The 17,065-nt window shown below is 40.1% G+C and overlaps 1 protein-coding gene across 4 annotated transcripts in view; it reads left to right on the top strand.

The window, feature by feature from the left end:
• The first annotated feature begins 325 nt into the window (after window positions 1–325).
• Window positions 326–17,065, top strand: part of SYT14 (synaptotagmin 14) — an 88,437-nt gene continuing 71,697 nt past the window's right edge. For all 4 annotated transcript variants that reach the window (XM_040554058.1, XM_040554060.1, XM_040554061.1 and 1 more), the window contains exons 1-2: window positions 326–467; window positions 12,697–12,744. In XM_040554058.1, coding sequence (XP_040409992.1) covers window positions 455–467; window positions 12,697–12,744 — 61 coding nt within the window. In that variant the 5' untranslated portion in view covers window positions 326–454. The remainder of the gene's footprint in view (window positions 468–12,696; window positions 12,745–17,065) is intronic.

Here is a 17,065-nt window from a genome sequence, read left to right on the forward strand (position 1 = left end):
GGGGCAACAACGTTTCAAAACCGTGCCTATCCCAACGGGCTGGGAAAAAACAAACGAACAAACAAAAAAAGCCTTATTCATCGTGAGAGGGAAACAACCTCACCCCCCTTTTAACGACTGTTGTGAGGGTCAATGGACACAACCCCTCACACAGAGGCGGCTGGGCGGGGCTTCGCCTCTCGGACGGGCGAGGGGCGGGGCGGTTGGGCTCCGGCGGGCGGGGGGGTGGGGCGCGCGCCCCACCGGTTAAACGGCCGCCGCTCGGGCACGCGCACGGCCGTTGGGCGGTGGCGGCGGGAGCGGGGCGGAGCCACGAGCCCCCGGCCCGGCCCCGCCCCGCGCTCCCGCCCGGCAGCGCCGCGGCCGGCAGCGGCTCCGCTGCCTGCCCCCCCCTCCCGGCACGGCGCGGCACGGCACGGCACGGCACGGCACGGCACGGCCCACCGCCGGGATCATGGCGATTGACGGTAAGTAGGCCAATAACGCGCTCCCCTCCTCCTCCCCCTCCGCCGCCGCCGCCTCCTCCTCCTCCTCCGTTCCCCTCCCCCGGGCACGGCTCCCCCCCGGCGCGGGGGCGCGCGGGAGGGCGAGGGGCGCACCCTTCATCCCCTCCTCCTCCTCCTCCTGCAGAGGATGCCCCGGGTAAAAAAAAAAAAAACAAAACAAAACAAAAAAAAAAAAACGGGATGAACGGGCCCTCCTCTGCACCGACCGCTTCCCGGCCCCGGGGCTGGCGGGGCTCCAGGGAGGCTCCCCGCTCAGACAGCGGCAGAAAAAAGGAGAGGGATGCTGCGAGCACTTGTTGGTTCGCCTGGGGATGGAGGCTGCGCCCCGACGCCTCCCCTCTCCGTTCTGAGAGTAATTTTTGTGGGGAATTCCTTTAAAAAAAAATAAATAAATAAATCCCCGAACTTTAATGGCAGGGAAATAAGGCTGTAAGGTATGCTGCTCCCCTGGCTGCAGCGCTCGCTTCCGAAAGCGGTTGTCGTAACTTCCAGGGTAGGAAAACAGCGAGGGGAAAAACCACACAAACAGCTCTTGATTGTTTTCTTGTGGGATGCTCCTGTGCTGTCGGTTTCCTTGGATTAGTAATTCAGGCCTCCGTAAGGAGAAGTTGCAGGCAAAGCCGCGGGCTCACCCTGCTGAGCTGGCCAGCCTCGAGTTGGCCGGGTCCTCTTAAAGCCCACATCATAGTAATGGGAAGACAGCAATTTTTTCAGGTGGGTCTGGACTTTTTATGCAATTCGAGCTCAGAAAAACAATTGTCGGTCCTTCAAAATCTGTCCCTGTTTCCATTTTAGGCTGCGTTATTCCAGAAAGCTGTGAGAATTTGTAATATATATATATATATATATATATATATAAAAAGGAAAATATTCACCAAAAAATAAAATCCATGTTTGATATTTTCAGATGATTTAGGGCATCACTCCCTAAAAGTTAAAGCAAACGATCATGAATGAGTTAAGCAAATTAGCGTGTGAAAAGAATGCAACACCTCTCTCATCAAGGCCAGATGTAGAAATAGCCTGTCTTGTACGAATGTGAAATTGTTATCATGGGACTTAATCTCTGGAAGTCTTTGAAGGCCAGGTTGGATGGGGCTTTGGGCAGCCTGATCTGCTGGGTAGTGTGGTGTCCATGCCCATGTCAGGCGGCTGGAACTGAGTGGTCTTTAAGGTCCCTTCCAGCCCAAACCATTCTATGAAGCTAGAATTTGCTCTGTAGTTTACAATTAAAGGGGAGGCAGGGTAAAAATATCCAATCATGAAACTGACCTACTAGGTTTTTCACTTAGTTCTCTGCCTGAAGACAGAAAACAAAATGCATTTTTCTGGTGTAGTCTGTAGCAGGAATGTGGCATCCTCTTTGTTCACAACCAAATAGCTGATTCCTGTAGATTTGTTAGTAGGTGTTCCAATTTTTATTCCTCATCTTGGTGAACTCCTCCTCCTCCTGTTTGTGTTGCAGTATCCTGCTTTGAACAACATGATTTCCTGGTCAGCAGTGTTTAAAAGTATGGATTTTGTCTGGGTGAATACTGACTCTTGAAGACAGGATGAATCCCCAGGACTTATAGCCCAAAGGGACAAAACACAGAATTTGCATCATGTCCAAGCAAATTTGTAAATGTTTGTAATTAAGTGAACAGAAAAAAAATGCTTTGTTTGGTTTAAAAGACTTCGCAGTTGCACAGATTTTTGAGGGGTGGTAAAGTCATATGCAATAAGCAAGGCTAATAACTTTTGACTGAAGAATAAATGTAAAATAGTTCAAAACTCCCTTGAAGCAGGTTATATATAGTTATATGTGCAAAGTGCAGAAAATTAAAATAGGATTTGTTAGCTGCAAGAAATTTAGTCTATTGACTGCTTTTAAAAATCTCTAAGTGCTGTTTCTAGCGTCACTCTGTCAGCTTACAAGTTTACATCAGTTCTACTGTTAACACTCATTTTTTGTTTAAAAAACAAAAAGAAAGCTTTTTGTATGAAGTGGCATAGAGAACCAAGGAGCCAGTGGCCATGGGCAGTGATCATTGCTGTTTTGGTCAGTGCCAACACTTAGTTACTTTTTTTGCGTTGTGGTTACTGCTGGACCTTTTAAAAAAAAAAACAACAAAAAAAAACGATATTCTTCATGTGACCAAGTTCAAAGCCCTAATTTAGTGATTGCAGGAACAGTTAAACCTTTCTCTTTAAAAGTTCATGTCATCTTAAAAGATGTTTCTATTTGTTTGTTAGGTGTTTTGTTTTATACAGGCATCAGGTATATAGTTTGCATAGTTCGGGCAATCAGATTTGCTAGGAAACAACAGCAGGGAACCTATTGGGAAAAAGTTTTGCCTTAAATAGGATTAAAGAATTTTATCTGCAGTTCTTATTTCTGTCATATTTTTCTTCTTAAGCAAAATGAGTGTTAGTATTTAGTAGCAGCTCTATTTTGAGATGCAAGGTTATTAATTGTGTAATGTTTCCACATAATGTAGAAGAATGCTAAATTCATTCAGTACGGAGAATGCTGGGATGGGGAGGATGGCAGATACGGAGGAGAATCAGGCAAAACTGAGGAGAGCGGTAAGACCAGCACGGTGGGCAGCCTGGGATTTGGATCTTCCCGATGGTGGCTGCCTCGGCATGGGGTCTGGTGGCCATTTGCCGGGGATGGGAAGAGCGAGAGTGGAAGAGCCGTTTCTGAGAGTCCTTCAGCATCACCATGGTAATGTTCCTCATGGCAGTGTTAATTTGGTTTCTGTAAGCTGCTTTTGCTCTTCTGAGCAGTCGCAAGACTTAGGCACCTGCCTCAAGAGTTGGGATTTGAGGTCTGGGTGAGGAGCTAGCAATGGAAATCATATTGCAGGGAGGAGGGAAGAGAAAGGTAAAGGTCACAGTGGGAGGCTTTATAACCTGAGGCAGAACTGCGTATCCTCGTGGATCTGCTTGTGCCAGGTTTGTGGGCTGCACTTGAACGTGCTGTAATGTGGTGCAGGCTATACAAAGCTGTGCATTTCTCAAGGAAGGGAACGTGTTCGGAGGTGAGCTGTTCCAGACCGAGTTATCTTGCATTGTGAGGAGTTCAGTGCTAAGAATTCAGAAGCAGTGTTAAAGAGAGTATTGAGTTGTACAGATAAAATGAATGTAGTGGAGAAGAAGGAGTTATAGCACAGTGCTGTCATTTACTAAATTATTGATTGAGTAATGAGACTAATGAACCTGGCTTCCCATATTTTCCCCTTCTGATCTCACCAGTGTAACCGTTTCCCGTTACAGTTTCCTGTTACACTCCTGTTGTACTCTGAGGTCCTCTTTATGCGTGTAGGCTTTTTTGAGTGCTTTTCTTTTTGTCCCTGGGTCTCCGGAGTGTCTCTGGCGTGTACTCAGATCTCTGATCTCAGATCAGTTTCTGACAAGCTTGTTTCTCCCTTCCAATCCTTGTCTGCCAGCTGTTTGTTTGGCAGCTGTTTGCATGGATTTATTGGCTGGCTGGACGTCCCTGGGTTTGGTGAGATTGGTGGCCGTCTTGTGTTTGGCTGCTGATGTTCATGAAGCTTTGAATCCTAAAAGTATTAAGTTCTGACAACTTTGTGTCAATTTTAATGTAAATTAGCCCCTGAATTCATTGGCACTAGATTGTTAAGTTATATAACCCTCACTTCATTGGGAAACAAAGCCAAAATTGCTAAATGAACCTACTTTTTATTTCTGGAAATAAGAAGAGAGGGGAGTTAGAACACTGCTTCATATGGGTTACGTGAAAACCATTCCTAGGAGCAAACTTCGTAATCCGAAGGGGAAACCAAGGAACGAGCTACATACAGTGCCTAGGTGGGAGTATCGTATGTGTAGCCTGTGGGTTGAATCTGGCCTAGGGAGCAGTTTTACCTTGACTCCAGGTTACCCCGGATATTCTGTGCTGCCGGGCAGGAGGTGACACAGAGGTGCAGTTGGTGCTGACCTGAATAAGCTGTGGTGCTTCTGGACCAACGCTGCTGCAGCCAGGGTGCATGTCGAGGAGCAGCAACAGTGTAGAATAAAGCCTAAACATAAGAAGCCCTATTTTGTACCTAGGCCCACTTTCAACACATTTGTTAAATGTGGGGTGGATCAAGCGTCAGGATATTGGATTTGATCAGCCACACAGAATCTGTTTAATACTATTTTATGCTCGTTCACCGTCTGTAGTGGAAACTATTCAGTGGGTGTTATCTGGTATTATTTTTTTGTTGTTGTTGTCATTGTAAGTATGATTCCCTGCATTATTTGCTGATGACAGTAAAGCCTTGCCGTGTGCAGAAGTAACAATTTGCTGGATGGGTTTGCATTACATCATCATCACTGGAGTGTTACGGAGCTGCTGAAATAAAAAAAGCCATTAGTTCTCTGCCTCCTTTATGGTAATAGAGTGGGGTGCCTTTTAAAAACATCTAACCTCTAATGCTCTACAGACATCTATTTGACAAGCTCCCTGTGGGCCGAGTTGAAGTTATCATACTTCATATAAGAAGAGGTGATCTGTTCAGAGCGAAATTCTGGAATCTGGTTCATTTTGAATGCTTAGCACTATTGCAAATGGGAACTCTTGGCATTCAGGATGGGCACACAAGAAAGCAAACACCCAGTGGCTGCCTGATTAAAAATGTTGGCTTATATTGCCCATCAAAATGCAGGAGATTTATGAATAAAAGGAAAGTCTAGCTGTTTTCTGGAAAACTTTCAACTGCTGTGACTGTTGGGTCATATTTTCTCTTCACCTTATTCACAGGCTGACCCTGTAGGCTTCTTCCAGCTTCTGCACTGACTGATGTGAGGGACCCACAGTTGACAGTCCCTGGCTTTTTTCTGAATATTGTCAAGTCTCACACTGAAAAAGGCAAAGGTCTTATATGCCAAGCTAAATGTGCACCTGGGGATTGCAGTGGGGATTTCAAGTCAGCTTTTAATCCTTGCACTTTCTAATCTTTGAGTATTTAACTCTTGGAGGTGGGAGAAGCTTTCTGTGTAAAACCATCTCTGGAGTGAGATGGAGAAACTTTGGCATGGTTTTGAAAGTTATTTGTAAGACAGCAAATGAAAGTTGAATCTGTTGGCAAATATACCTCATGCTGTGGAGGAACATAATCTTCAATGTGAAAAATGATAGGTTCAGTGTGATTGACACACATTTTACGAGTATTTTTGTTTTGTAGTCTAAAATGAGCATTCTTCCTACTATCTGGGATCTTTCAAAATACAAATTCTTGGTGTAATTTCTTTTTGTATCATAACCTTACTGCTTTATCTGAAATACGAGAGCTGTTTACATGTACTATTTCCATGTATTATTTCTTCTCGGAATTTCTTTGATTAAAATTTTTAAAACATACACTTCTAAAATAAATTATACGCAAGTCCATAGATCATTAATCATAAAAAAAAAAAATCCTGTTTCTTGGCTTACTTTCTGTTGTGAAATTTTGCTCTCGAGTGTTGACTCAGTGGTATTAGCTAAAAACTGTAGGAATTAGTCAAGAGTTGTACTGAATTTTTTATCTCTTTGTTACTATCAATTTTTGTTGTTGACATCTTCTTTCTTAGTTCCAGAGCATTTGATAGAGTATACACCCCCAGTCAATATGCACTACTATCTTCTTGTCATTTGCAGTGAGATAACCATTCTTACTGTAGCTGCTGGTTCTCTTTCTACTCATATTTAAAGAAAAATACTGCACAGGTCTTAGGTCAGGTTCAAACCATTTATACTGTTTCTGGTGCTACTGATATATACTGTACCTCTTCATTTCCACTAATAAGACTTATTTGAAGAAGTACTTGACTGAAAACAAGGTGAAATTGTATTTCAGTTGTCAGAAGAGTGAGGAAAGATAAGTGTCTTGTGATTCTGGGTAGAAAGGAAACTGAGATGATATTTTCATGGTGGGGGAAGATGGTCCCTGAGAACCTCCCAACTTTGTGATATAATCTGTTTATACAATCTGTCTAACCTCCTTTTTTCTTGGCTTCTAAAACTCAGTGGAGATGCTTCCATTTATTTAATTGTGGATAGGATTGGACCCAACATTTGTTTGAGAAACAGAAATGGCTATGCTATTCTTGGTTAATTGTCACTGATTGCTAATTCATTAGTCAGTGGCATCAGTGCTGTTGAATATAAACATAATTAAAACTGAAGTATTTTATGTGTCAGAAAAGTTCTAATGTTTGTCACTACTTTTGTGGTCAGATAACAAACAAAATATTCTTAAATTAATTCAGGACAGATTAGATGATTTTGTAGGCTAAGGAATTATTAGATAGTTATATGGTGCAAGCATATTAAATGGTGCAAGCAGAGGAGATGGTCTTTACAGTGGAAGTTGGAAATCAATCTTATGTTTTTATAACCCTAATTTACTCTTGAAAACTGTTTGCCTTGAACACATCTGCTGCTAATTTAATCAGATACTTATTTCTCTTATTAGTGGGTTGGACAGTGAATAACTCTTCTTTATTTACCTGCTTATGTACGCCATCTGTTGTGTCTTTTTTCCAGAGTCCAAGAGTCTATTAAATAACTCCTCCTATGAAAACCACTGTGTATTTTTATGGACTTTTCTCCCCCTTTCTTTGTGCCTTCTGTAGTTCTGTTTTATTCTTTGGGATGGAAGGACAGAGAGGAGTCCCAACCACACAAAATGTGCAGGATACATAATAAGAACATAAAGTAGCATTTTTTTTTTTTTTAACTTGCTGTCTATTTAGTAATAAATTCTAATGTTGTTTGCTTTTTGACCACTAGTGAGCATTCAACTGTAAACATTTCAGTTTTTACATATGCAATATTGTTTACAGACTAAAATTGTAACAAGTGTATTGCAGGAATACAAAGTTAATTTTACACCAAGTGTGAGGATGCACTGATGAGTGTATGTAACCTTTTAGGAAAAAATACCATACTGATACTGGCTATAGAGTTGCTGTTCTGTGGAAGTGTTTCCAGCATTGTTTTTCTTTTAGGTAGCAGTCCTTTTTTCTGAAATCAGATTCTTTCTTAAGATCAGTTCACAATCTGAGACAATTTTTCAAGAAGTAGATTTGTTGGTATGCATAAGCCAGAACACTCTCCTTATAGTTGTATTTTAGTATAAATTTGGTATATGTTATGAGACAGCATAATTCTTCTCAGAATGGATTTCCTAAGTATCTTGCATTTCATACCCAAAGCACTGGTATTTTCCATGTGCACCAGGAAAGTTAGCCCATCACACAACTGATTAGGCTTTTTCGCTTGTCCCATTCTCCATTTCTGTGGCGCAGCAAGGGGGGCTCTTGTGGGTCGTAGTGCTGCCACTTGCTCTTTTCATGCCACACAGTGCCTTTGGTGTTGGCATTCTGCACAGAGACTTTGCGGGTTAGTCAAGGGAAGAGAGCTAATGCTGAATACAACATTAAGTGCGTGTTTGTTGAATGTAGTCCAAACTTATCAAAATGCTAATTAAAATACAAAACTCAGTAGGAAAGTAATGTATCACATAAAAAGTGTGCCCCTGAAGTTACACCTGCTGACAAAGACTTCAGTGGTACAGCGTAATGTTGTGTTGCAAGTAGTAATGTGTGGATTTGCTGCTAAACTGAGGAAGTATGTGTTGCATACACAGTGCCCTAAGCTGTACCATGGTCTCAATTCTGGCACCAAGACTTGGATGTGTTTGTCAGAGGGATGGAGCGCACCCTCACTGAGCTGTGGGTGACAGCAGGGAGGGGAGCAGTTCATACGCAGGAGGGCAGGGCTGACGGGAACCGTGTGAACTTCGACAAGAACAAATGTCAAGTCCCACACCAGGGGTGGCAAGCCCATGCAGCACTGCAAGCTTGGGACAGGCTGGCAGGGGCACAAGTCCTGTGAGGAGCGGCTGAGGGAACTGGGGGTTGTTTAGTCTGGAGAAGAGGAGGCTCAGGGGAGACCTCATTGCTCTCTGCAACTACCTGAAAGGAACCTGTGGGGAGCTGGGGGTTGGCCTCTTCTCCCAGGTAACTAGTGATAGGACTAGAGGGAATGGCCTCAAGTTGTGCCAGGAGAGGTTCAGGTTGGAAATGAGGAGACATTTCTTCTCAGAAAGAGCAGTCAGGCACTGGAACGGGTTGCCCAGGGAGGTGGTGGAGTCACCGTCCCTGGGGGTGTTCAAGGAAAGGTTGGACATGGTTTAGTGGGTGATATTGATAGTAGAGGGATGGTTAGACCAGATGACCTTGGAAGGCTTTTCCAACCTTAATGATTCTAGGATTCTGCACAAAAGAGCCCCGAGGTCCTGGTGGTCAGCAAGTTGGAAGTGGATCAGCCGCATGCCTCAGCAGCAGTGTGGGCTGTTAACCCAGTGTGAGACAGATCGCCACACGAGGGATTCCAGAAGAGAGCTGCGAAGCTGGTGGCGGGCTGTAGTACTTGGCATATCAGGAGGGGCTTGGGAAAGGGAGGTGGATTCTTTGAGTGCACAGTGAATGCACGTGAGGTAGCAGGCGTGGGCTAAAATGGGAAATCCTGACTGGGTATAGGGAAGACATGTTCACAGTGGCACCACTGTGAACCAGCTCTCAGAATTTCTGTCCTTGCAGATCTTGGTTGGTTGAGGCACTGAGAAACCTCCTTCGAGAATGATCGTGCTCTGGAGTCTCTCAGGAAGCCACAGGTTGCTCCCAATTTTCTAGCTGATTACTTTCAGCACCTAGTAATGGAGTTTCAACTCGAGTCCAAACATAGCAGACATTTGAAACTAGTACAATTCAAAATTCAGAAGGAAATGAAATGTTACAATATAATCAATACAAAACTGAGGTGTAGTTTTTTTTCTTTGGTGAACAACTTTACGTGTTTTTGGTGCAATAAATTGTGATAGTCATCCTCACAGATAGAGACTCGGGGTACAAAATCTTCATTTTAAATTGAGAATTTAAATTGAGAAAATTAAACTGTGTCGAATGTTTCAGCAGCTGCCTTTTGTTGTAAGTAAAGCCTCTGTCTGTTCAGTTTGTGCTAAATGTTTGAATGATGTAGATCTTAGGGCCACTAGATGGTCAGTCTAGCTCAAGAAAACTAAAGTGTTTGAACGTATAATTATAAAATTAATTCATCTTTCATTATTACTCTTTTTGCCTCCATTATCTGAAAAGATATGAAAAGCTTCATTCCCAGTTTTTCTCATATCCTCAGTTTTTATTCTTCAGCATTTTGGGTACAGTATTACTTCATCTTATATGCAAAACCACTTAAAACTTTACTGTTAAATAGAAAAGATGTTCACAGTCAAGATGAAATAGAATTAATAATAATTTATATCTAAATCAGACTATTAACTATAAAAGCATGGTGACCCACCACTATATTAAAATTAGTTACTTTAACATTTGAAGACCGAAAAATTTTAGAGGGTCATACCAGTGAACCTTTGGGATTTGTGGGCTAACAGACACAAAGCCAGCCTTTCCAGCCTGCAGGAGTGCTGGGTTAACAGTTGACACCTTGCTGTCATGCAGAATGTTTTCATATTTACACTGTAGTTTCTTTCAATGACAAGGTTATTCAAAGCTGAGAGCCTTCTCGGGAGTTGGAAAGACAGGAAAACTTGTGTTCATTTGTTAAACTGTGAGTAAAAGCAAGGTGTGAAAAATGTATTAGTTCCACGATTTTGAAGAGCACTAGGGAAAACAAAATCTGCCAGAGTCACTTGAGGATAATATTTTGTGTTTAATAAATTGGTTAAATATCAAAGATGCTTTCTTCAACTTTGCTTTCAGAACACGTAGTTCATGATGTATTTTTATTCAACAGTCAGTTTCCGTTCAAAAGTGGTTTTGAAAGAGTAAAAGATTAGTTGCCCATTAAATACGACATATAATTTGGGAGCTTCCAGGACAATAAAAAGACAAAATTTAAATCCTGAACGAATGTATGTTAAGTTTTGTACATTTGCTGTATAGTGTTGTAGTGGATTAAAAACAGTAGAAGGCTTAATATAAAGGCTTTATTTAGTAGAACATTACAATGTCTTAAATGGCTTTTTCAATCATTTACATGTATTCTTGAAAACATAAGGTACCAATGCAAAATGCACAACTAACATTAATTTATAATGAGATTTCATGCTTGTTGAAGTCACTGAGTGCAAAGTAAAGTCTAATGCTGCTCACTGGTCTTCTCACAGTCATTTCTATGTGAATCTTTATTTTTAACTGCCTAGCACTTGTGGAATAAAAAAATGTTGGTTTTTTTTTTTCAGTAACTTTTTCTTCACTTCTGAATTTAAGTCTATCGGGAGGAGAAAATCTAGAGACAAGTGTTACAGTCACTCTGAATTTCTCTTTTGTAGCCTGAGGATGACTGCACTGACTTGAAAGAAGATTGTAATCTTCTCCGCAAATCTGATTTTTTTTTAATGCATTTCTGTCATAAAAACAGTTTCTTTTAAACCCATTTTTTCTTACTCAGGAAAGATGTTGAAAGCAAAACATAAGAATGATACTGGTCAGTTCCTAGAAGAGCACTCCTTGCTATCTAGAAGAGCACTCTTATGTTGCTGTGTTCTGTAATGATGGTGGCTGTAAAGAAGTTCTGGGATAATCAGGGTCATTGATTTTTGATTTCCCATTCAAGAGTATCTTTGAGGCTTGTGTTTCAGATTGCTGAGTATTAAAAACAATAGTTGCGTTGTATGCTCAAAATGAGGATGCTTTCTGACTTCATATCTCACAGACATTTAATTTTGTTGTAGAAGTTGTTTTATTCCACTTATTTGGTCCTTTTTATCCTTCTTTCTCTAATATGTGCATTTCCTACCATTATTTATTTAGAATGTAAGTTTCACTACAAATATATGCATCTTCTTAAAACATTAATAACAGCAGCTGGCAATGTTATCAGTTATGAGTTTTAAATATCAGCTGATATTGTATCGTAACATCCTTTATTATATGACATAGTTCCTTTATTATGGAATGAAGAAGAGTATGACAGATTTCCATGTTTTTTTTTTGAGATGGAAAGAATTTTATTATCTGGAGTTTGTTTTAGAGTGTTGTGAAGTGTTTGGAATCCTATAGCGATTGACATATATGGCTTGTGGTTTTTTGGAACAGTTTCGTATTTTCATGAAGTTTCAGAGCACCATGTATGGTGATCTGTGTAATCAGAGCCCTTCAGTTCTGCGTTCTGTTCAGACAAACATGGACCTTTGTCAGTGGCAAAAGGCTTAGTGGGCATTAGGGTTCAGTTAAGGCAGGCCACAGCTTGGTGTTGCTAAAGGTTTGACCGTGGGGAATATCATTCCAAAATGTTTTACTTAAAAGAGAACAAGATGATGAATACTGTAAATTCATTCAATATAATGTCATGATGATAAAAATCATCTCTTCCAACAGTTTCTCAATACCATTAAAAGAATCTCTTCAATGGCTTGTAACTGCCTGTTCCTCTGGCTGCGGGGCTCAGTAGTAGGTCCCTACAGGTCCCCCAGTATCACACTTTCCTATTTCAATTCAGTTGACTTCTTGTATTCTTCTTCCATTGTGGTTCTTTCAGTGTCCTTACTGGGTATGTTATCCATTAGTCTTTTCTTCGCTAGCTGTAGTTATAACATTAAAATGTTTTTCTATTGAAATTTAAAGTATAATATTTCTACCAACAACTTTGTTATTCCCTTATTTTCTCAAATTCTGTACAGCTGTTTAAAAGCTTAAATAAAACCCCAACAAGACTCTTGAAGATAAATTCCAGATAAACCCAGCCTTTAGTTACAGGCTTTCTTTTTTTTTCTTTTTTTTTTTCCCTGCCTCAAAACATTATTTTGGTGTTCTATTGTGTTACCAATATTTCTGATGTTTTGAGAAATCTTCTGTAGATGATGGTTCCCTCAGAACAGGAAATCAAGCTTTATATTTGGGAAATAGTTTTAGTATGGTTTCAGTTAATTTGCTTGCGTTTTTTTGTCAGTATAAATTCTCTGTAAAACTCTTCAAATTGCACTGTTGCTAGCAATGTTAAGCCAAAGATACATTTATTAATTTAGCAAGTTTTCAATTTATTCAGGATATCCTTTGGAGAAAACAGTCTTTTGCATTTTTATTAAATATTATGTTTTGCAGCTTTTTCTTTCACGCTGTTTGTAAGTCTTATTAAGAAGCCAAGTACATTTTAATTGCTAATATTTTCTAATGATTTATTTCCAAATAGGTGGTGAACGAACTTGTGGTGTACATGAGTTAATCTGCATTAGAAAAGGTAAGCAATGATTTGTGAAAGTTAACTTCTTAGCTTGTGAATAGTACTGCTGAGATATCTGCTACCTAATGTTAATGTCTCACATTTTCTGGATCTTAATGTTGCACGTTTGCATTGTAAAATCTTTTGATGCTGACACTGTCACTTAAAAAAAAAAAATAAAATGAAAATTCGAAATTTGCGAAATAAAAAATGAATTTTCATGAAAAGATAAACTTTTCTTCCAATATTCCCTGAGTTACATGGAAGTTGTTAATGTTGTTCATCTGTGATAGGAAACCACAAAATACATGATCTTTGATCTTTGCCCTGTACTTTCAGATTTTTGTAGGTTGATTTGATTTCAAGTAGTGATTGATTGTTGTGAGGGTATTTTAAATAAGTGATATAGTGGACTGGCAATTTCTTCCTATGTGTTCTTGAGGTCCTCATGACACAGACTTCTTTGAAAATGACTCTGTCAGAAATAACGCCAGGAATGGGTAGGGTATGAAACAGAACTGTGCTCAAGAGAGGGCTTTCATAGGTTTAAAGCTGAGTTACAGTGGCTGAAGTTGCAGTTTGATGGTACAGTTCAGGTGATAGTGACAAGATACAATTCTGTCTTCTGCCCTCTCCTTTTGCCAGCCCTACACTCATTTCTTCTTCCCTTGCAGTGGTGTTGCTGAGTGTCTTGTGTTCTGATTTGATGGCTAATCTTACCAAAAAAAGTATAATTTCTTCAAGGCTTAGTTCCTTGAATTGACTCACCATTAGAATCAGAGAATCATTTAGGTTGGAAAAGACCTTTAAGATCACCAAGTCCAACTGTTAACCTAGCACTGTCAAGTCTACCACAAAAGCACGTCCTTAAGCACCACATTTACGCGTCTTAGGTCAGAAGAGTGTTCAGTGCTTTCAAAAAGTAAAGAGTAAGAAAGTGTGGCAGAAGAGGATGAGGAGGGCTGCTAGACTTGACAACAGCTAACTGTTAGACAGACTCCCTGGTATTGTTAAATTCCTACTACATCATTCGTGGTAGGAAGAAATTTTGTTTGGCGTGTGAATAAATCTTAGTTCCCATTGCAACAATTTAGGTTTTAATATATTTTTAAAATATATATGTACTATCTGCTAGTGTCAAAATTTAGTCTACCAGTGCAAGTGAAAAATAGCTTTATGGCCAAAAGTTCTTTTCCAAATAACTTATTGAAAGAATAATTGAGACTTGTATGTTATTTGACAGTATTGTAATTAAAAACACTTCTCTGCTTTTTTAAAACTCTCTAAATCATTCCATTCTTGCTTTCTGTAACTTCTTTCTCATTTGAGGGGGAGCTTGTTCTTTCTTTTTTTTTTATTTATTTTATTTTTTTTAAGCTCTTTATTGCTGTCTCTGTCTTTCCCTTGATGGATAAGTCAGTGCCCACAGTGCTCTGTATTCTTTCCATAATAGGCTCTGGTTTTCTTTCTGAATTATGAAACTCATTGAACTAGAAAGTTCAGGAAGCCTACTGATGATGTTGCAAAGTCCATTAATCTCGCTAGCCCCTTTTTATTTCAGGGTATTGTACTGATTTTAAGAAAAAAGCGTGCATTCTTGGAGGCAGCACTTTGTTTTTGTTATTGCTGGGAAGCTCAAATGAAGAGAGGTGTATCTTTTTAAGGTTCTGTGTGATATTTGGACATTGGAGTCTAATCTGCTTTAGTGATTGATCAGATACTATAAACAAATTTTTAATAGTTGCATGGAGTGTGTTTTAGCATTAGTTATAAATTAGCCTAGGGATAAGTGTGATTAAAAGGGAAGTATCCTCTTAGTGCCATTTATACCTGTAGTTTGTTGGGTTCCTTTTTCCTTTAGATGAGTTTCCATGTGTATTCTTGTAACCTTGTGTGCTCCATATGTCCTGCCATGTCACTGATACATTTCTGCTTGTAGTGTGTGGAGCGGGTGCATTTTTGTCTGTCCTCTCTCTGCTTGACATGCATATAAAGCAGAATGTGCTTGCCATTGTACTACAAGTCTTACAGTTGTGTAGTGCTCTGATTCCTTGCATTTAATATATTGATTACTTTATCTAAGACTTCACAACATCTGATGCGTTCTGGTGCATTCAAGATGTGTGTTTTTTTGTGTGTGGTTTTTTTTTTTTTTTTTTTTTGGTCTGACCAAGGGCCAGGCTCCTAAGGATTACTTTGTGCCAGGTGTCCAGGCTTGCTTGTTTGCCAGGATCTGGGTGCATGATCTGGATCTGTATTTACCTGCTCAGAATACGAAGTCCTTTCCAATCTGAGAATTCCTGGCCACCAGGAATCTGGAGCTGGTCCAATCAGGACCTCCCAGCCCTGTTCCTAATGCCCCTGGATACTCATTTCAACCTTACATAGGAGCAAGCTGAAAAGTTTTGTGGCATAGAGACCTTCACCTTTGCCATCTCTTGACTGTGCCATGAAAACAAAGGCTTCTTTGGCTCATGAAGTCACTGTGGAAGCTCAATGGACAAATGAAGTATTCACATTGACACATGGAAAATTCCACGTACTCTTGACTTGTTTGGTGCGAGGTGCACTGTCCCCCTCTTGCTCTTCACTGGCATCCGCGTGGCTGTGGGTACCAGGGGAATGCACTTGCACACTCCTAGCATTTATTCATTCATTTTCATCAAGGTGTTTGACAAAATGGCTCTGCTTTTGATAGTCGCTTGAAAGCCTACAATACCTTCTGCCAGATGGCAGTAGGTGACTGCCTGGTGACTGTAGTTAGAGTGCTCACGTGGAATCTTTGAAAGAAAGTTAGTGGTAAGTAACCAGAGTTCGTCAAGATATCCAGTGCACATCTGTGCTTTGCTTGTCCATCTTTCTCACAGTCCTTCCAAATATGTTGTCTCTGAGAAGCAGCTAATAAGGTAAACAGGGATGTTCCTTCTCACTTCTCCTGTGCTAAATAGGGAAAAGAGTAAAGCAAGGAGGCGTGTGTCTTCTATGGATAATGCAACAGAAAACTTCTGGTTTTGAGTGATGGCATATAACTAGAATTTATACAAGGGTTATAAAACTTGAAGAACATCTGTTGGTGATCAATTTTTCTTTCTGGTTAGCAAATGAACTAATTCGTAAATTATCTTTCTTGTCTGCTCACTCATTTTTGCTAAGGAAGTAAGAACCTTGGGATCCCTGATGCCGAAATGGAGAAAAGGACCAGAAAGGTCTACAAGGCTCTGTGTGGCCTCACCATTGAGCTCACGTTATTAAATAGCTGTATGAAGGCATAACTGTAAAAATAAAATGCAAAACTGAAATTTCTGCTATGGAATATATTCAGCTGTTAAAATCATATGAAATTTCATTTTTCATGTATTTATTTATTTAATTGTTTTTTTATCCTAAGTTGTAGATGCCTCATTGCTGAAAGTGTTCAAGGCCAGGCTGGATGGGGCTTTGGGCAGCCTGGTCTAGTGGGAGGTGTCCCTGCCCATGGCAGGGGGGGTGGAACGAGGAGATCTTTAAGGTCCCTTTCAACCCAAACCCTTCTGTGATTTTCTTATGTACTCCATGCTGCAGTGCCAGGACTACAAACGATGCAGAAGAGCTGAGTTTTCATTTAAAAGCGTCATTAAAGTTTCTTTGAAGTTATCAATGCTTCCGCTGAAATGAATAAAACTAATTTGAGTTGTAGATTTATTTTTTAGCTTTCTAAGACTCAAAGGTGTGCCAGTACTGGTTGTAATGCTTACTGAATATCTGAGATAGTCTGAATTCATGTGAATGATATCGATACAGTACCAATACAGAACTCAGACCTGCTAACCAAAGGTGATGCCAGGTAGGGCCTGCTCCCACTTCACATAATGTCGTGGCTTCACAGAAGTGCGAGGTAGACTGTGGTGGGTCTACTTCTAATCTGTACATGAAGGACTGCATATATCTGTGGTGTCTTGCTTGTACAGTTTCCTTTTGCAGATTCATACAGGTTTGTGAACCATGTCTAAAAAGTTGATTAGGGGTAAGAAGACTGATAGACTTTTTTTTGCAAAACCTTAAAAACTAATTTATATATATTTAAATAAAAGCTTCTTATAATTACATAAATATACTACATGTCTTGAAAAATGTGCATATATTAAGGCAATTATATAACATCTGGTGGTTGCAAAATACAGAACAAGACACTTCCCAGCTAAAGAAAATAAAATACTTTAGGGAAATACAATCAATTACTCAAGAAATTTGGTAATACAGCATTGAAATATGTCATTTCTGTGTGTAATGTAGCATAGTGGTTGAACTGTTTGTATGGTTTTGTATTTACACATTGTTGAAATCTGGAAATTGAAAATGG

Source organism: Cygnus olor, chromosome 3 (assembly GCF_009769625.2).
Source record: "Cygnus olor isolate bCygOlo1 chromosome 3, bCygOlo1.pri.v2, whole genome shotgun sequence".
Taxonomy (NCBI): Eukaryota; Metazoa; Chordata; class Aves; order Anseriformes; family Anatidae; genus Cygnus; species Cygnus olor.